The 20,439-nt window shown below is 38.1% G+C and overlaps 2 protein-coding genes across 3 annotated transcripts; both read left to right on the forward strand.

Annotated features, from left to right (window-relative positions):
• The first annotated feature begins 4,164 nt into the window (after positions 1-4,164).
• LOC103948784 (tryptophan synthase beta chain 1) lies at positions 4,165-7,661 on the forward strand. Its single transcript, XM_009359853.3, has 5 exons — positions 4,165-4,648; positions 5,011-5,367; positions 6,116-6,558; positions 6,644-6,738; positions 7,141-7,661. The coding sequence occupies exons 1-5, from the start codon at positions 4,301-4,303 to the stop codon at positions 7,314-7,316; spliced, it is 1,419 nt and encodes a 472-aa protein (XP_009358128.2). The 5' UTR covers positions 4,165-4,300; the 3' UTR covers positions 7,317-7,661.
• A 6,229-nt stretch (positions 7,662-13,890) lies between these two features.
• LOC103934559 (glucose-6-phosphate/phosphate translocator 1, chloroplastic) lies at positions 13,891-18,574 on the forward strand. 2 transcript variants are annotated; one of them, XM_009344310.3, is made up of 6 exons: positions 13,891-14,167; positions 14,269-14,824; positions 15,233-15,458; positions 15,870-16,092; positions 17,016-17,229; positions 18,289-18,574. In XM_009344310.3, the coding sequence occupies exons 2-6, from the start codon at positions 14,303-14,305 to the stop codon at positions 18,298-18,300; spliced, it is 1,197 nt and encodes a 398-aa protein (XP_009342585.2). In that variant the 5' UTR covers positions 13,891-14,167; positions 14,269-14,302; the 3' UTR covers positions 18,301-18,574. The 2 variants fall into 2 exon arrangements, with proteins under 2 accessions (XP_009342585.2, XP_018499851.2); XM_018644335.2 differs by having other exon boundaries at positions 13,893-14,824.
• The last annotated feature ends 1,865 nt before the right edge of the window (positions 18,575-20,439 follow it).

Raw genomic sequence — 20,439 nt, forward strand, 5'->3', positions numbered from 1 at the left:
TTTTCTAAGGTTGGTACTTGGTAGTCTCTGGATAAAGACCAAATGGATGCACCCCTCTTATTATTTTGGTTAAATTTCCCAATATATACTTGAAACTAATCCAAAGTAAACTTTTTGATTGTTTATCAAGAGATAAATTTCATTCTTTGTATTTGGTCTCAATAAGCTAATAAATCTCACAGCATAAAGGCATATTTGTCGGTTTGCCCTTCGAACTTGGTAGCACTCACCCACTAACCACAACTTCCGTTTCCACCGTTTGCCTATAGAAGGCACTAAGCCAAAGCAAACTGGAAAAAAATCGAAACACAGTAAAAGGGGGTTCACGGCAAAGCGAGCAAAAGTACTAGGTATAAATTTATTGTTTATAATTTGTTCTTTGTCTTGGTGTTGGTTCAGCTTTTTGCAGAGGAAAAGAAAGGAGACTTGGCTCTTCTTATTTTCACAAAAGGAAAGAAAAAGGTGAAAGTTCCACCATCGCAGCCATCAGAAGACACGGCTACTGCAGCAATCACTACCGCCAGTGTTAACCTCCCCAGGGACAATGCAACAATCCACACTTGCAACCGCGGCGAAGCAACATTGGGTATCAAGCATGGAGTAAGGGACAACGAAGACGATGCCAAAGAAACAGTTGCAGAAGGGGAGAAGGCAGCGGAACACGAAGCCAAAGGTGCGGTTGGCGAGCAGAGAAGCAAAACGCAGAGAAGAAAGAAAGACGCTCTCCGCTCCCTGCCGCTGTCGACTCCCCAAGGTCCAGACGGCTGCTCCTTGTTCCTCTCTGCCCAGCGAGAGTGCCATCCGTGAGCCCAGAGACCGCAACCTGCACCCTCGTCTCGGCCGATAACAACGGAAGGGCAGCAGCACATTCGGAGACCATGAGCCCACCGCAGTTCTCTCTCTACTTCTCTTGGACTCTCCTTCAACGCACACTGCAGCCCTTCCTTCCTCGCATAATGCTGCAACAATCGCCGATGTCAGACGGAAGTCCAAACGGAGGTAGAAGCCGTGCCATTTCTCCAGCCGTCGTCTCCAGCCGCGGCGAAGCACCATGCATTCTGTGACTTGAAGGAGATGGATTTGGTGATGCAGTGTCGTGACAACGGAGGAGAGGATCAACAACCGCCGCTAATCTGCACTGCCCTTCCTATGCCATGGCAGCACCGCTCTCGTCACAATGAGAGCAGGCAAAAAATGCAACACCAATCGCTGCGAGCCATTCCCATCCCACCGACAGTGGCGAGAATAACCCAAAGCCTTCAGAAAATGCGGAAGACATCCGAAGGCAAGAAAGCCGAGAATTTGAGGAAAGAAAAAGTCCCCTGGTCCAAAAATCGTCTCTGCCACCGTGTCGGTCAAAAAGCAGGGAATTGAAATGGCATTCATCGCATTGAAGCAAACACAAGCTGCAGCGGAAGTGGCTCTGAAGTTGCACTTTGAAACAGATTGCAGAAGCTCAAAAGCTCTCTGTGAAGTTTCTGCAGCCATACACGACGGCTGTGCAGTACTATTCGAGACTTGGAAAATTCAAGTCTTCAAAGAGGAGACAGGAAAGCACAGAGGAGATTGACAGTAAAAGCATACAAAGAGGGACAAAAGCACTGCAGAAATTGCGAGGCATCAAAAGCTCCAATAGCTCAAAGTCCTCGTCCGCATGAACTAAAACTGCATAAGACATCAAAAGCTCCAAGTAACTCGAAGTCGTTCGCCTATAAGAGCCTAAGGCATCAAATGCTCCTTACTTGCACGAGTTGAAATTGCACAAGGCATTAAACCCCAACAAATACATAAGGAACTACGAGTGACTTGATCCCTCAACAAGGGTACGTATGCAATCTAAGGCTCTAACTAGGTGTAGTCACAAAATCAAAATCAAACACCCAAATCCCCAAGTTACAATTTATTCGTATTGGAATCAAAGGGTTTTTCTTTTTAACGGAGGATTGTAATTAATATACTTATAGTTTAGAATAAGTCGAACTCAAATTAATAAAACCCTATTCAGAAAAGTTAACAAGGATGAAATTGTGTCGAGTGAATTATTTGTTTACATATTGTTGTACAATTTTTTTCTCAACAATGTGAATACATAATACATCCAACGTGCGCAAAACATATTTTGGTAATCTTACAATTTGGTGGGTAATTGAATGAAAAAAATCCTAACTTTTAGGTAAATCCCTTCACTCCACTGATAAATTTTGCAATTTCTCAGAAACACAGTCAAATACATCAAGTATCAATAAAATTAGTTGAATTTTTTTTTTCAAATTTTCAATCATTTTTATTATTATTAGTATACCGAACCGTATCAGACGACTCTTCTCTCGACTGACCTAACCTTTTACCTTTGTCCCCAGGAGGTTATAAAAGTCGTTAGAAACTCTACTCCAAACAACAATAACAACAACAAAGCCTTTTCCCACTAACCGGGATCGTTATATGAATCCTAGAACGTCATTGCGCTCGGTCATCTGCCACTTCTTCCGTTAGATCCAAGTACTCTAAGTCTTTTCTTAAAGTCTCTTCCAACGTCTTCCTAGGTCTCCCTCTAGCCCTTTCAGCCCTGAACCTCTGTCCCATAATCGCATCTTCTAATTGGAGCGTTAGTAGGTCTTCGTTTCACATGTCCAAACTACCGTAACCAATTTTCTCTCATTTTTCCTCCAATTTCGGCTACTCTTACTTTACCTCGGATATCCTCATTCCTAATCTTATCCTTCCTCGTGTGCCCACACGTCCAACGAAGCATTCTCATCTCCGCTACACCCATTTTATGTACGTGTTGATGCTTCACCACCCAACATTCCGTGCCATAAAGCATTGTCAGCCTTATTGTTGTCCTATAAAATTTTTCCTTGAGCTTCAATGGCATACGACGGTCACACAACATGCCGAATGCACTCTTCCACTTCATCTATCCAGCGTGTATTCTATGGTTGAGATCTTCATCCAACTCTCCATTCTTTTGTAAGATAGATCCTAGGTAGTGAAAACGATCACTTTTTGGCACTTTCTGATCTCCAATCCTCACCCTAACTCAGTTGAGCCTCTAGTTTGCACTAAACTTGCATTCCGTATACTCTGTCTTTGATCGACCTAGGTGAAGACCTTTAGATTCCAACACTTGTCTCCAAAGGTTAAGCTTCGCATTTACTCATTCTTGAGTTTCATTTATCAACATTATATCGTCTGTGAAAAGTATACACCAATGAATATCATATTGAATATGTCCCGTTAACTCATCCATTACCAAAGCAAAAAGGTAAGGACTTAAAGATGAGCCTTGATGTAACCCTACAATTATGAAGAAGCTTTCGGTTTGTCCTTCGTGAGTTCTTATGGCAATCCTTGCTTCATCATACATATCTTTATAGCTTGGATATATACTACTCGTACTCCTTTCTTCTCTAAAATCTTCCAGAGAATGTCTCTTGGGACCCTATCATATGTCTTTTCCAAATCTATAAAGACCATGTGCAAATCCTTTTTCATATCTCTATATCTTTCCATCAATCTTCGTAAGAGATAGATTGCCTCCATGGTTGAGCGCCCTGGCATCAACCCAAATTAGTTGTTTGAGATCCATGTCTCTTGCCTCAATCTATGCTCAATTACTCTCTCCCAGAGCTTCATTGTATGAGTGATTCACTGAATACACCTATAGTTCATGCAATTTTGTACGTCATCCTTATTCTTGTAGATAGGCACCAAAGTGCTCTTTCGCCACTAATTTGGCATCTTCTTCATTTTCAAAATCCCATTGAAAAGATATGTGAGCCATGCTATACCTATCTCTCCGAAAACTTTCCACACTTCAATCGGTATATCATCTGGGCCCACTACTTTTCTATGTTTCATCTTTTTCAATGCTACAACCACTTCTTTCTTCCCAATTCGACAGTAAAATGAGTAGTTTTTACACTATTTTGAGTTATTCAACTCCCCCAAAGAAGTACTCCCTTCATGTTCTACATTGAAAAGATTATGAAAATAACATTTCCATTTATCTTTGACCGTGTTCTCTTTAACAAGAACCTTTCCATTCTCATCCTTGATGCACCTCACTTGGTTTAGGTTCCTTGTCTTCTTTTCTCTTACTCTAGCTAGTTTATAGATATCCAACTCTCCCTCTTTGGTATTTAATTGCTTACATGTATTGTCAAAAACCCCTAAGTTACTTCTCGCACAACTTTCTTCGCCTCCTTCTTCGCTTTTCTACTCCAAACAAAAATATAAAAAAAAAAGGCGACGTTTCTCCTCTCAATTGTGTGGGCGTGTCACTTCCGAAACCTCATAAATGGCAGCAGCAGCCTCCGGTAGCGCCTCCACCACTTGCAAAACCCACCGCCTTATCGCCCCGCCGCTCCCAAAACCCTACTCCTCCTCCTCCACCCAACTTCCCTTCAAGTTTACCTCTCGCGCCACCGCTGCCCCTACATCCATCTCCTGCAGTCTCACCCGGGATTCCGCCGCTCTTCAGATGGATGACAAGAACGACAACGGCGCCTTCCCGGTTCTGCCCCGGCCCGATTCGTTCGGCCGGTTCGGCAAGTATGGCGGGAAGTACGTCCCCGAGACCCTAATGCACGCGCTCGCTGAGCTCGAGGCCGCGTTTCACGCTCTTGCTAATGACGAAGAGTTTCAGGTCCTGTCAATTTTGTTTCTTCCATTCCTATTTTTCTTTTCTTTTTTAAATGTGAAATTCTCATTTCAATGCTGCATCCAATTAGTTAGAGAATTTGAATTTGTAGGAGTTGTTATTCGGTTTATGGTTTGTTTTATATAAATGTTTGCATTTTTTGGTTGTCATGTGGTGCCTTTAGGAACAAATTAGGACTAATTAGCAAAGATTGTTGTGATTGATGATTTTCTAATCCTTCTCATTTATTTGTTCAATCCGATATATGGTAGGATGCATACACTAAATATTAAAATGGGATGAAGATATCTTTATGATTTGGGGATTATACAGTTTTTTTTATTGACGATGACGGTGTGATTTTGCAGAAAGAGTTGAATGGCATTTTGAAGGACTATGTTGGGAGGGAAACTCCTCTCTACTTTGCGGAGCGGCTAACTGAGCACTACAAACGCCCTAATGGTGAAGGGCCTCATGTTTACCTGAAGAGGGAAGATCTTAACCATACCGGGGCCCATAAGATCAACAATGCCGTTGCCCAAGCCTTGCTTGCGAAGAAATTGGGAAAGAAACGGATTATTGCTGAGACTGGAGCAGGACAACATGGTGTTGCCACTGCCACAGTTTGTGCTCGGTTTGGATTGCAGTGTATCATCTACATGGGTGCCCAAGATATGGAAAGGCAAGCCCTCAATGTTTTCAGAATGCGGCTTCTGGGGGCTGAGGTTTGTTATGATTCTGCAACTTCTTTTAAGCAATGCAATTTAATTATTTAATTTAGCCTACATTTATAAGCTGACATTGAATGTTCTATGAAACTGGAATGTACCGACAGGCGACAGATTGGGCATATTTTTCTAAATTGTCTTTCTGTAGTATGTTCCATACTGTTAATCTGTAATGCTTGCCCCTTATGTTGCCTAATTGGATTAGTCATGGTTTCGCATCTGTTGAATACTTTTAAATTTACTCGGATTGCTAAATTTAGCTTCTTTTTCTCAAGGGAGTTTGTTTACATAATTTTTAATTCGTCCTAGTTCCCATCACATGGATGGTTAGCCAACAGTTGTTTTGTTCTGTAAGTCAAGAAATGATGACTTTACTTATGCTAAGTTGTAAGTTTATAGTTATATTTCACCCCAAAAAGCTCTTATATTTCCAAGTTGTGAAATTTATAAACCATTGTATCTTTTCTGGCGTGATTTGGCAAGATAGGTTTTCTGATCAGAACATACACATTGCATCTTCTCTGTACAGTGTACACAGAAAAATGTGTATTCATTTCATAGCACAATTAACTGAATTTAACATGGATGACCAGTTCTTTTAAATTTGTTTGTTCTTTTTCTTGAGAATCTCAATATTTTGAAAAAGGCCTAAACTGTTAATGTTTACGTAAGCCAGATGTATTGCTCTTATTAATCCTATGTATTTTGAACTGCAACTTCTCTTCCTATTTTATAAAAAAAAAAGGTTAGACCAGTCCATTCTGGGACAGCAACATTGAAGGATGCTACTTCAGAAGCGATAAGGGACTGGGTGACTAATGTCGAGACAACTCATTATATTTTGGGCTCTGTTGCTGGCCCACATCCATACCCTATGATGGTTCGGGATTTCCACAAGGTGATTGGTAGAGAAACAAGAAAACAAGCACTGGAAAAGTGGGGAGGGAAGCCAGATGTGCTGGTAGCTTGTGTTGGTGGAGGTTCAAATGCCATGGGACTCTTCCATGAGTTTGTTGACGACAAAGATGTCCGGCTGATTGGGGTGGAGGCTGCAGGGTTTGGATTGGACAGTGGAAAGCATGCTGCAACTTTGACCAAAGGGGAAGTTGGGGTCTTGCATGGAGCAATGAGCTACTTGTTACAGGATGATGATGGACAAATTATTGAGCCTCATTCTATAAGTGCAGGGTATGACAATTAATTGGATTTTTTGGCTATCAATTTTTGTATGGCTTGTAGTGTGTTAATCGTATGAATTTTGTGTGGTATTCAGCCTGGATTACCCTGGAGTTGGCCCGGAGCATAGTTTTCTGAAAGACATAGGGCGTGCTGAGTATTATAGCATTACTGATGAAGAAGCATTGGAAGGTATGGCACTTACACTCAACTTTACTTTATGCTCTCTTTTGACATCTTTCGGTAGATGGTGGGGGGAAGCATTCTAGGTATGCATATTGTTTGATATGTTATCTATAGATGAATCTTTGTTTTACATATCGAGTATTGATGTATTTCGTCCTTGGTTGCCATTCCATCTGAAGCTTAATGTATGGTTCTCAAATGATACCACGAAGAATTAGAGACCTTAATAAGCTTTGACGTTTTTCTTTGCCCCATAGTCGCAGTGTCCTTGTGATGTCTTGGTCTTAAGTCCTTTAACCATACTTTATCCTTCCCTTCCTCTGGCTTTTTTTGTTCTTGGTTCAAACTTCCAATGGATTTCTTTTTCCCTTTGCTCATCCTTCATCATTTTTTTCTCCGCACATGCAGCTTTTAAACGATTATCAAGACTGGAGGGGATAATTCCAGCTTTGGAGACATCTCATGCACTGGCTTACTTAGAGAAGTTGTGCCCTACGCTCCCCGACGGCGCCAAGGTCGTGCTTAACTGCAGTGGCAGAGGGGATAAGGATGTCCAAACCGCCATCAAGCACTTGAAGCTTTGATGTTGCGGCCACGAATGAGCAAACCAAAGGACCGTCTTTGTAAAAGTAAAAGGACCGTGGAAAATAGAGGTTTCATTATTTCCTTAAATGTGTCTTATGTAGCCACAGTTAGAGAAAAAGTTTAGAAATGCAGTTCGTCGTTTGGTTGAGGATGCCTGATCGGCATCTGCCAACCAAAGGAAGAACTGCCGGTCTCGGTTGTTTCTTTGAAGGGAAATTTTGTGTTGCACATTTCTTAAATAACTTAAGCCAGTTTTTGTAATAATGCAAGTTTCTTGGGTTTTGCTGTATGAAGTGACTTCAATAATTTCAATGAGAAAATACACAGTTCTGTTTTGGTCTGAATAGTTCTGATGGATTGCTATTACAAAGCCTTCGATATATTGCTATTTTTTTTTCTTCGGAAAAAAATCATGATATGTCGTCACACGTGTGGGAGCATGTGGAGTGGAGTAATGTAATTATTTCAAGTGGGTCTTACCTCAAAATCAGTAATTAAGCACACTCAAATTCAAGAACGAGATTTACTAGGTGAGTTGGTCCTCTCTAGATCTCTCCCACTAAAGCGCACCAATCAATTAATTCGGGGACTTGAAATTTGATCTAACGGCTTAAAATTATTATAACTGTTAAAGGGACCCCTGTTTGTAGCAGTTAAATCAAATTTCAAAGGTCCGGATCAACTGTTTGGTGAGCTTTAGGTGGGAGAGATCCGAAGAGGATCTCTTCACTCCGATCCTCATTCATTTCTTAATTTCTATGTTCCTAGTAAGCAAACGTGTCATTCAACAGTAGGATACATATGCAAATGCTCTAGGCTCTGTGTCACCGTTACAAATTGCCTATGTATTTGCGTTGCTACATTTATATATATTATATCTGAATTAAATTGGTTAGGAATGCACTACAAAAATTAGAAAAAAAGACTTGAAAATGGCTTTAGATATACATTCAAGGGAACTACAATCGACTCTTTAAAAGTTGTCATTTTGAAAGTCTTTTGTTAGTGTTGTTGCTGTGCATTTCTAGTGTTTAAGTAGAAGTTTTGTCGTGTTTGAGTAATGTTATGTTGCTGAGTATCTATAACAATTTCTTTAAAATTTTGTTAGCTTAGCTACTAAATAGTGTCCATAACTATGTAGCTAAACAATTTAACCCGGTATCTCTAATAACATTCTCTATTTTAACAAACACTATATACTTCAATATTAAGTCATTGTCTCTTGGAACCGATAGATCCGACCTAGCATAAAAAAAAGAAAGTCAACAAAGCAGGAAATATATTCGTGGCAAACAAGCAAGCTGGACCTTACCCCAGTTGTATTTGGTAGAAAAACTTGTCGCAGCCATTCGACATTCTCTCTTGTTAGTTAATAACCGTTTATGTTTAGCTAACTCAAAATTCTCTTTTCCTCTTTAAAGTTAATTAACAACTGTCCAAAAAACTTAATATAGAGAATGAGATAGATAAAGAGCATCTTATTATGTTTATTATTTAACAGTTAGATATGCAATTCAAAAGAGAGAACATCATATTTATCTATATTATGAATGTATTAAGGGTAAATTACATAAAATTACCTCCACTATGAGTCGAACCACAATCGCATACCTCATATTTTAAACATTGCAATGTCATACCTCAACTTATGAATTCGTTGCAATGTCAGACCGCCGTTAAATTTTCTATCAATTTGACTATTAAATGATGATGTTGCAAGAGTACAAGGTAGAGTTACGACTGGGGGTTAGCAAGACTCATTGAAGAGTTGAAACTAAGGATTGAAAGTAGCTAAATCGCCTGTATAACAGATCTACGAATAGCCAACGCCTCTAACAACGTATTTTAGGGCGGTTCCTTAGGCACCTTCACATCTACATCTACCTATAACAAGCACACACACACAAGCAAGCTTGAATCCTGTTATCTTAACGGGGAATGCCGTTACTTATAGCCGCAGCTACACATTGGTCGAGACTCACACGACAGTCGATACTCAGGATTTCGTTTAGCCTGTAGACTAGAATAGTAAACCTCACCCTAATTTAACATCTGCTTGAACTCCCGATCGCTTAGGGTCCACTCCTTGTCCAACTAGATTAAAATATTGATAAAAAAATTCTTCATTTATTAATATTAATATTTCTAAGTGAAAAATATTAATATTAATAAACAAATTCTTAATTTGTGAGAAAAAACACAACCCAGATACAAACCCTTAATTGAAGTAATTTTTGAAAAATCGAGTAAATCAAAGAGTTAAATGAGAAGCTGGACTTTGGGACTAGAGGGTTTATGGTGTGAAGGCATTTAAGGGGTTGTATTCAATTGAGAATTCGAGAGACTTTAATGAATTTATAAATCCATAGATTTTTATGGAGTTTAATTGATTTGTAGAGATTCCATATAAAATTTTGATTCAATTCCCTCGAAATCTCACGAGGAGATGTGAGATTTGTGGATATTTAAAATACACTACGAAATCTCTCAAATTCCCTATAATTCCTCGATTTTCTCAAATTCTTTAAAATCAATTTCTAATTGAATACACCTGAAATATTATAAACTTCTTTAAAATCCTAATTGAATACACCTGAATTTCTAAGGATTTTAATAAACTATCTTAAAATTCAAACTATCTTAAAATTCTAATTGAATACACCTAGAACTTTAGAGAATCACTTAAAATCCTGATTGAATACCCCTAGATTCATTAAAATAATTAAAATTCCTCAAAATCCCAATTGAATACATCCTCTAAATCCTGTCGGTGGATTGGAATCTCACTCTCGCAGGCCATCCGTAACGACTCCATCTTTGTCCGCACGAACTTATCTGGTCAACTGCTAGCGGAGCAGTGGTGGATCCAGGAATCTAATCCTGGGTGGTCCTAAGAGCAGCTCCAGCGGGAGCAACTGCTCGAGGGACAGGCTGCGGAACAGTGCCTGATTGCCAGAGGGAGGAAGTCCAGCGTTGGCTGGCGAGCGAGCCCGAGCAGGCCCGAGCTCCAGGCCGGTGGATTCCTGCTAGCCCGAGCGCCCGAGGGCTGTCTGACGTGGGCTGACGTCGTCGTCCTCTTCTTCGTCATCGTCGTCCTCTTCGCCCTCATCCGCATCGTCGTCCTCGTCGGCGTTTTCCTCTTCTTCGTCTACGCTGTCGTCGGATTTGGACTTGGACTCGGACTGCGACTCGTACAGCTCCAATTGCTCGGCGGTCAAAGGCTTAACTTCTTTTTCCTCCACAACTTCCTCCATAGCCTTCATCCTCTCAAAGCTCACACAAATTTGCAGAGAAAATCTCCTATTTGTATTCTTGAGAAAACGAATTGGGATTGGATTTGGGAAAGTGAATGAGACAGAGGGAGGGAGGGACGAGAGAGGAGCTGCCAATTGGGATTGGATTGCAAATAAAATTATTTTATAAATAAATAAAATACTAATATTTTATTACCAATTACCGGGGCTATTCAAGTGCAACGGTGGAGATACAAAAAGTGATTACTGTTTATTAATGGTAATTACTGTTCATGAGGTGGATTAAATAGTGAATAGCCAGGGGGAAGGGCTCCTACACTGGAAGTGCTCTAAGGTAAATGTTCAAGAAAAAATTTAGACGGAAATTGCGTTGAAACATTAAATCATAACTTTCAATTTTAAATGTTGGTACAAACAAGATGAGTCTTGTTGTCCTAGACTCTAGGGTCTAAGAAGATCGCAGTCACTCATCGTTTAATTTTAATCTTATGATAGAGAAGAAAGTACAACAAATTTAGTTTCAAAAAAAAAAAAAAAAAAGTAAAAAAAAAGAAGAAAAAAAGTGAATACAAAATAGTTATCAAACAACTTTTTTTTTTTTAATAAATTTTATATAATAACAGCTACGTTTATGAATAATATGAGTTTCTTTGGTTTTAGGATAAAATAAAATTATCAGGGCACTAGTTAGTAAGGACATGTGGGTGGGATGAGTTTAGGGTTTTAGAAGTGAAAAGGGACAACAAACAACTATGCAGCCCTTCCCTAAAAGATACAAAAAAACAAACGCAGCGTTTTATTAAAGCCAAGCCTTTAAAATGATTGCGTGTTAAGCTTTAAAAGAGAAAAAGAGAAAGCAGAACTCTTCTTCTTCGTAGGTTGTAGCGACTCGCCGTTGACTGTGCATCTAAACCCAACCAAGAGAACCTGCCCAGATAATCAGGCAGTCCTCAAAGGTTCTCCCAAGTCTTTCTCCAAAATTTCAGAGGGTCCCGGGACCACCCGGATCTCTATGTAGATCCGCCCCTGCAACGGAGTACCCGAACTCGAACCACCTTCATTCTTCCGTTGAGTTCACCGTCGCCAATTGGGTCTCTCTTGTTTCCGATTCCCCGTGACTTTGCTATGCTGAACCGTGATTGACGATCCTCTCGATTCAATTGTCGACGTCGACAGTGATGAGCTTGGTCCTGAGATCCGCGGGCGGAAGGCAACTGGGTAGACATGGATTCGTGGAGCTTGCCTGTGCAACTCAGGAAGCTTGTACCTCTATACCTCCAACAGTCTCAAGCCCCACGAATAAAAATAATTATTTTTTCATTTTTTTTTTCTTTTAGGAAAACTAATGAAAATGGATTGAAAACTTTGAGTTTTAACGATAAAAATAAAATAAAAGGTAAATTAAATAGTATTGACTTTTTAGTGTAAAAATGTGATTTTTCATTAAAGTGAACAATACCGAGAGTTTTTTGTTAAACTTATTTATTTATTTTATTTTATTTTTTTACAATTTTCACCTTTTTATTAATATTAATATTTTTTAGGGTTTAGGAATATTAGTATTAATAAATTAAGAATTTTTTATCAATATTTTAATCCAGTTGGGCAAGGAGTGGACCCCATTTGTGCAACATCATCATTTAACAATCAAATTGACAGAAAATTTAGTTGCAATGTAATAAGTTGAGGTATGACATTACAATGTTTAAAATACGAGATATTAATTGTGGTTCGACCCATAATTGAGGTGATTGTCTGTAATTTATACATGTATTAAATAAATGCATGTATCGTTCCAAAGTTCTACATTTTAAAGAGGTTTGTGGAGATGCTTCCTTGAGCTATTTTCCTCCACTACAAATCGTACGTACAGAATGACATGGGAAGGGCTGATTACTACACCCAACCACACCATATCCTAACCTAGAAAAGTACATTTTAGTTTACACCACGCTTCTTAAAACTCAATTTTGATTTCGCTTTACTTTCTGAAACTCAAAATGTGTCATTTTACTTCCAAAACTCAAAATTGCTCTATTTTGCCCCTTGGAACTCGATTGATCCCATTTTGCCCTTTGAAATTCAAAAGTCTTAATAAATCTCAAAATTCGCTCTACATTACCATTGATCTGTTAATTTCTTATGTGAATTTGATTTGGGTGCACTAGGCTAATCAATTTCTTTATTTAATTTTTTTTTTTCTGTTTTCAATTTATTTTAAACTTAACATTTTCTGAACATTGAATGTTAACTCATAATGAAGATTTAAAATCAAAACTATTACATATATAACATAGTTTTCTTAGTGTTGGGTCTCACATATATTTCGAAAGGACCTATAAGTTTCAGAAAAAAGAAAGTTCATAAGTCAAAGTAGAACAAATTTTGAATTTCAGATAATAAAATTATAACTTTTAAGTTATATGGACAAAATAAAATCAAATTCTAATTTGAAAAGCGTAGCTAAAAATAAGCATTTATAGTATTCCCATCCAAAGAATGCGGACTGACGTGACCGTTTGGTAGCAAATAGCAATAAGCAAGGCAACCTCATACGCATTGTTCTCTTCTCTGGTAGAAAGACTTGTATCCTAACCGAGAAAAGTACCTTTTAGTTTATATTAGGCTTACGAGGGTCGATTTTTATCTCATTTTATTTTTGTAATTAAAAAATTGTCACTTTACTTCTTAAAATTCAAAATTCAATTCATTTTGCTTCTAGAACTCAAATTTGATTTTATTTTGTCTCCTGAAATTCAAAAGTTGTTTCTATAAATCTCAAAATCCGCATCACATTGGCTTAGATCTATTAATTTCTTACTGTAGGTTTGAACTAGGTGCACTAGACTAATCCATTTCTTTTTTATTTTATTTTTTTCGTCTCTTCAATTTATTTTAAGCTTAACATTTTCTGATTGTTAAGTGTTAACTCATAATAAAGATTTATAATCAAAATTATTTCATATCTGGCATAGTTTTATTGTTGAGTCTCACATATATTTAAAGAGGCAACTCATGAGTTTCAAAAAATAGAAAAAGTTCACAAATTAAAATAGAACGAATTTTAAATTTTAAAGAGTACTTGTGACTTTTGAGGAAGACAAAATAAAATTAATATTGAACTCCAGAGCCGTAACTAAAAATAAGCTTTTATACTACTCCCTTCCAAATTAGAGAAATTTGATGGAATACTTGATGCAAAAAGATGCGGACTCACGTGACAGTTTTGGTAGCAAATTGCAAATAAGCAAGGCAACCTCATAAGCATCGTTCTCTTCTCCGTCGACTGACATTTCAGAGAAGAAAATAAACCCCAACCCCTTTTGCCTTTCGTAGATTTCAACGCCACCCCTCCACCAAACCCAACCGTCAACAAATTCAATTAAAATATATAAAATATAAATCCTATTTATTTGATTGTTCTGCTTTCTGAGACCTACTTCTCTGGTCAACAATCTATGAAAGCAAAAAATAAATAAAAAATAAAAAATAGTTCCTTTGCTTTTTCATTTTTTTATTTTTTATTCAAAAAGCTTTGATCTTTCTTATATATTGAAGATCTACCGTTCTGTGTTCAACTTATTCAAGCTTTTCAGGTCAAAAAAACCATAATTTGCTTCTGTCTTTGTTTTTTGCTCCACCACCACCACCACATTGATTTGATCTCTTTTGGGTTTTGTTCTGTGCGTGTTCACAGAAAACCAATTGAAATTTCACTCCAAAAGTCCACCATGATCTGCTCCGTGAAGCAATACACCGGCGTGACAAATGGGTCCGACATCTTTTTACGGCGTAGCACACGACCGCCGCCGGTGCAACGATCGCTGTTTCTGCCCTCTCTTCCAGCGCACCAGCCTCACAGATCAGGAATCTCGTTGCAAAAGGCCTTGCACGTGTCTGCGATCGGCAGCCTTGGAGCTTTGCCGAAGCCGACTCGAATGAGTGTGATCAAATGTCAGGCGTTCGAGGCTGACCGATCACAGCCGATCGAGTCCAACATCGAGCTTCCGAAGGTCGATGCTAAAGTGGAGGCAGCGAAGAAGCTGAAGATCGGTGTGTATTTTGCTATGTGGTGGGCGCTGAACGTGGTGTTCAATATATACAACAAGAAGGTGTTGAATGCTTACCCTTTCCCATGGCTGACCTCCACCCTGTCTCTGGCATGTGGATCTTTGATCATGCTGGTCTCTTGGGCCACCAGGATTGCTGAGGCCCCCAAAGTTGATATGGAGTTCTGGAAAGCTCTGTTTCCTGTAAGTTCAATTGGTTTTAATTTGGTTTATATATATATATATTCATATGCATGTATGTATATATATTATGCTTTTGGGGTTTCTGAGAATGGAGGAATATGATGGAAAGTGAAGTTTTTAACTTGTTATGTTTGATGGTGTTGAAATTTCGATATGGATATCGAATGAGGATTGTTGGGCGTCTTTTATTCTGTGAAAATAACTATTTTGTTTGGTAGCTGAGCAAATTAAGGGAAAGGAAGTTTAACTTGAGAGGTCTTAATTGTTGAGAAAGTTATAGAGATAAGTTTTTATTTCCAGCCATACAATGACTCAGAAGCTTTGGTGGTTTGTCATCATTTTGCTTGAAAATTCTGTTTCGGTTTTCGATTATGGGTTGTGATTTTATTGTTTGATATCTCTGAACAGGTTGCTGTGGCGCATACGATTGGGCATGTAGCAGCTACTGTTAGTATGTCTAAGGTTGCAGTTTCTTTCACCCATATCATCAAGAGTGGAGAGCCAGCTTTCAGTGTGTTGGTTTCGAGGTTCTTGCTGGGCGAGTCCTTCCCTACATCGGTCTACCTTTCCCTCCTTCCAATCATCGGTGGTTGCGGTCTTGCTGCCTTGACAGAGCTTAACTTTAACATGATAGGTAACCGTTTTGTTCTTGTCCCAGAGGGAATGGAATTGTAAAATTATTGGTTTGTTGGTATTTGCAACCTTTGTCAGGCTCCGTTGGAAAAGAAAACAAATACGTATTAAAATTAAAATACGTCAATACATGTTTTGCCTTTGTATTCTTATGCAACCAAATTGAGTTTCCATTCTTCGTGCTATATGTCTCAATATAACTTATTTGGCCAAAGTTTCAGTTTATTTTCTTTTATCTAAAGTTGGGTGTCGTAGACAGTTTCTTTCTCCTTCTAGTTTTTCCAAAAAGCAGGATGAGTTTTGGCTAGTTGCAGGATTTTATTCCGTCATTATATTGTAGTTATAATATAATTTTGTTGCTTTTCTTAAGGTTCTAGAGACTTAAATTCGGTCTTTTTACTGGTTGTTTCAGGATTCATGGGGGCTATGATATCAAACTTGGCATTTGTATTTCGGAACATATTTTCAAAGAAGGGCATGAAGGGGAAGTCTGTTAGCGGAATGAACTATTATGCTCTTCTATCCATTATGTCTCTAATAATTCTCACACCATTTGCGATTGCGGTGGAGGGACCACAGATGTGGAAAGCTGGATTTGATTCAGCCTTTGCTCAAATTGGACCCAACTTGATATGGTAATTACATGTCATCTACTAACTGTGATTTCTTGGCCTGTTACTGACTCTGATATGTTTTATAATTTTATTGTGTGGTTCGATATTTGCAGTTCTTAGCATGTATTTGTTTTCATAATAGAAACTAAGGCAGATAACTGATGTTCCGTGTTGGGAACAAGATAATCACTATGCATCTACTCTTGTGCAATTGTTCTACTAGTGTATTATTTATTTGTTCATTTTTTTATTTTCACTTAATTATATCCTATTTCACAATCTGTCCAAAGTCAATTCTCTTCTATAGATTACTCTAAAAAAATACGAGAAAACGATATAGTCTCTTTTAGAGATATCTTGAATGTCCTTAGCAGCTTAGCCAAATGCACACGATGAAAGGGATAAGGCACAATGCTATTGCTTGGAAGGTAGTGTGCTAGAAGTACATCTAATCAGATGATCTCGTTCTTACTGATCATGGAATCCTTCTACATGCAAAGTAGTAGGTCTTGAACTTCCTTTGGTATGTTTAACTGATAGTTATAATAGGGTCCTGCGATCTGTTTTCTTGTCTTTTTCTGTAGGTTTTGTAGCTTCGTTCTTTATGGTACAGGTCTTTTTATCTTGATGTAATTGTACTGGAGGAGTTTAACCGGTACTAAATCTGTGTGAATTATTGAATGTTGCCGTGTTTACAGTCGTGATTATAAGGTGCAGGTTACTTGTTATATTATGAATTTGTAGTTTATATTTCGTGTATTGAGCTGGAAACTTATGGCAATGTTGTTGCAGAGACCATGTGGTGTAATTGCTGATTGGAACTTGAATCCCCATAGTAACAATTCTTTGTGTTTGTTCTTGTTTGATACAGTGATACCTTTTATTTTTTTCTGAATGTTTTTATAAATGCCTTTACTTACGCTGCTGTTGATTACATCCAATAGGTGGATGGCGGCCCAGAGTGTTTTCTATCATCTCTACAACCAAGTGTCATACATGTCCCTGGACGAGATTTCTCCCTTGACATTTAGCATAGGAAACACCATGAAACGTATATCCGTCATAGTATCCTCCATCATCATATTCCGCACACCTGTCCAGCCTGTCAATGCCCTTGGAGCTGCTATTGCAATTTTCGGAACCTTCTTGTATTCCCAGGTATGCCCATGTTCTCTCTATGCATTGAGGTTGATTGTTCATAATTTACTTATGGACTTTTTGCTAATTTTGCCTATTAGCTTTTTGGACATTCATGATAGATTTTGTTAATGTGCCATAGTTTCAAAACATCGATTATTATAATGTGCACCAATTATTCTTTATATACTTCTAAACATTCTCTTTTACTTGTGGGGTTGTTAAGCCACAACATCTGGAATTATACAAAATAGGACGGTCAGGGTTCATGGATTTGAACAAATGATCTCCCAATTTGATACCATGATGAACCTAACACTTCTCCTCTACCTCTAATGTGTCATATTTCCCGCTTTCGTTAAAGGACACAATTGTGGACTTAAAATTAGGTTGGGAGGTTCTAATTAAGGGGCTTTGAACTCCGAATGCCCGAATCCCTTGTTTTAACGTCATATGATTTTTTTGTTTGTTTACCCATTATTTCTACAACTTTGAAGTTGTTACAACGTAGGCCAACTGTTAGTATGTTACAACACTTGCTCTGATGCAAATTGGCCAACCCTCTAGATCTAGACAAAATTATTTGTTTGCATTCTTCGCATGGCTTTTGTTTGTATGTTAAGATACCAACAAGAAATCTGGTGGTATTTTTGTTGGTTGTGGGTTGTACCACGGTGCTTACAATAGTGATTGCATCGGAACCTCAAACTAGGTATTTACTTTTACGTTATATTTCTACTTCTTTAACCTACCTTAATGAAGGTTTAGGTGGAGGCAATTGGAGCAATTCGGGGGGTAGATGTATCGGCAAGGATCATGTTCCTTTGCTACTAATTAGGATGTTGAATGTTAGGTGGCCTTCGCCATGCTGTGGTTGGACCATCAAAACCTACCTAATTTTACTTTGATAAGTTTGTTTCATCGCTTATACCATTAATTAAAGTCGAGAACGCCATTAGGCGTCTAAGTTGACTCCGACCGCAGAATGTTGGAATATGCTTTGGTTTCTCCCTCAATGATGCTAAACACAAACATCTACTCTTTTACCCTAAACATTATCTTGTCTCCCTTTTTCTCCAGGCGAAGCAGTGAGAAGCTCGGGCTTGAGGAAATTTACGTTCATGCAACACAAACGACGGGAAGGGGAGGAGGTGGAGCGGTGATGATCCATGGTTACTGAATTTTTGGTTGTACGAACCAAGAATGTGTAATTGTAGATACCAATAATGGTTGAAACAACATTTCCACCTGTTAAGAGAAGGGAACTAGGCAGTTGTTTTTTTTGTTTTTGTTTTTTCCATATTTTTGTTTGATGAGGTTGGAGGGAGAAATATTTCAATAAAAAGCAGGGATAATAATAATGATACATGAGACTGTATCTATCTATCTATCTATCTGCCTTGAGAAAGCATCAGTGTCAATGTGGACCTTATAGAGCATATTCCAAGTGGGTTGGTGGTAGGTATGCTTCATTACACATCGTCCACCTGGTGTAGTTTTTGTTTGTTTCATGGGTGCTTAACTTGTGGCCGGGGAGGCCGAAATACCTTTTTGAGTCTTTTCGGTCTCCGAAAGGGGTGGATAATCGTAGCTTGTCACCAGTTGTTATTCTTAAAAAAAAAAAAAAAAAAAAAAAAAATTTACGGGGATTTAGTGCCTCGTTTATTTATATTTTTTTTGGTAATATGGGGGTTGAACACTAAACACCCCCAAAAACACTAATTATTGAGAAGTGCAAACTAGGCGGTTCCTAGCAATTTCCAAAATATCGTCTAACAAAAGATCACAAATCCAAACAAGAGGTTCTTCAAGAAAACAAAATCCCATGTCAAGATTGTAGTTCCAATTGTCTAGACAGTCTACAACAGAATTCTTCTCTATGTAAATATGCGTGAGTTGAGAGTATTCACGGCGCTCATGTGTATATTGAGACTTAATCAAGTTGATTAGAGTAGTTTGTTTCGACTTTTGCACTCCAGTTCGAATATCTTTCTCCATAAACCATATAATACGGAACTGTTTATTTGGGGTTTTCTTCTTGGGAGCTTTAGTTTTAGGTTAATAAAAGCTTACAATATTAAGAATATTTCAATCACATTTATAGTAGTGCACCTAAATCAAAGAAAAATTACATACAAATGCCAATATATGTAAAGTTAGCAGCAGCTGTGTGCATATTCCACATAGTTCTTATTATACCATAGAAATTATTCAAATTAAAAATAAAACATATTCAAATTCAACATCCATAACAAATATGGAAGTCTAAAAGTCAAATCCTAATCAACTTCAATTTATTCTCGTATCCATCATTGTTGTAAAGTAATATGGACTCCAAAAATATCTCATCAACAGTAATATGAATTTTTTGACAAAAAAAAAAAAAAAAAGTAGGGTTAAACTCTGTTTATTACCCTCATGTTTCGTAGTTTTCAACATTTAGTACATCAAGTTTTTTTTGTCCTAGAGTCATACCTAAAATGTTAATTTTAGGACAGTCTCATACATCTGTTAGTCAAACTGTTAATTCTTTTGTTTAGTGATGACGTGGTGTCCAAGTGGACAATGACTAGACGTCATGTGTCATTAAAAATATTAAAATAATTAATTAAATAAAAGTTATTAAAAAAAAAAAAATACCCCATCCCTTCTCCCCCGGCCCCAATGCAGAAGAACAAGAAGGAAAAAAAAAAACCGAATCTACAACCCAAAAGAAGAAGAAGAAGAAGGAAGGGAAAAAAAAAAAAAAAAAAACCGAATTTGCAACCCAGAAGAAGAAAAGAAAAAAAAAATCGAATCTGAGAAGAAGAAGAAGAAAAAAAAAAAAAAAAAAAGCAACCCAAACCTAGTTCGTCACCCCCCCCCCCCCGGGGCCCCCTGTGTGACCCACCTGCCTTCCTCCCCCACCCCGCGACCGCGAACATGAATCCAGACCATGAACTCCGTATTTTTGGGATTTTCAATGTGGGGGAATTTCGAAAATACTTTGAGATGAGAAGTTTGAGTTTGAGATGATTTTTGAACTGGTTTTGTGGTAGATCTCCATGAATGTGGAAATGACGAACTGTGTTTTTTTTTCCTCCTTCTTCTTCTTCTTCTTCTGGGTTTTCTTCATTTTCTTCTTCTGGGTTGGGGGCGGGACTGAGTTTTTTTTTTTTTTTCCTCCTTCTTCTTCTTATGCGTTGGGGGCGAGGGGAGAAGGGATGGGTTTGTTTGTTTGTTTTTTTTTTT

This window comes from the organism of the source record quoted next, unplaced genomic scaffold (genome assembly GCF_019419815.1).
Source record: "Pyrus x bretschneideri cultivar Hongxiangsu unplaced genomic scaffold, Pyrus_bretschneideri_v1 Contig267, whole genome shotgun sequence".
Classification (NCBI taxonomy): Eukaryota; Viridiplantae; Streptophyta; class Magnoliopsida; order Rosales; family Rosaceae; genus Pyrus; species Pyrus x bretschneideri.

Bases quoted from the DNA above. Each gene is read 5' to 3' on its own strand.
- LOC103948784 (XM_009359853.3), top strand. From the start codon at position 4,301: ATGGCAGCAGCAGCCTCCGGTAGCGCCTCCACCACTTGCAAAACCCAC. The intron at 6,559-6,643 runs GTATGACAATTA...TGTGGTATTCAG, and splicing joins CCTCATTCTATAAGTGCAGG to CCTGGATTACCCTGGAGTTG. The intron at 6,739-7,140 runs GTATGGCACTTA...CCGCACATGCAG, and splicing joins TGATGAAGAAGCATTGGAAG to CTTTTAAACGATTATCAAGA.
- LOC103934559 (XM_009344310.3), top strand. From the start codon at position 14,303: ATGATCTGCTCCGTGAAGCAATACACCGGCGTGACAAATGGGTCCGAC. The intron at 14,825-15,232 runs GTAAGTTCAATT...ATCTCTGAACAG, and splicing joins TCTGGAAAGCTCTGTTTCCT to GTTGCTGTGGCGCATACGAT. The intron at 16,093-17,015 runs GTAATTACATGT...TACATCCAATAG, and splicing joins ATTGGACCCAACTTGATATG to GTGGATGGCGGCCCAGAGTG.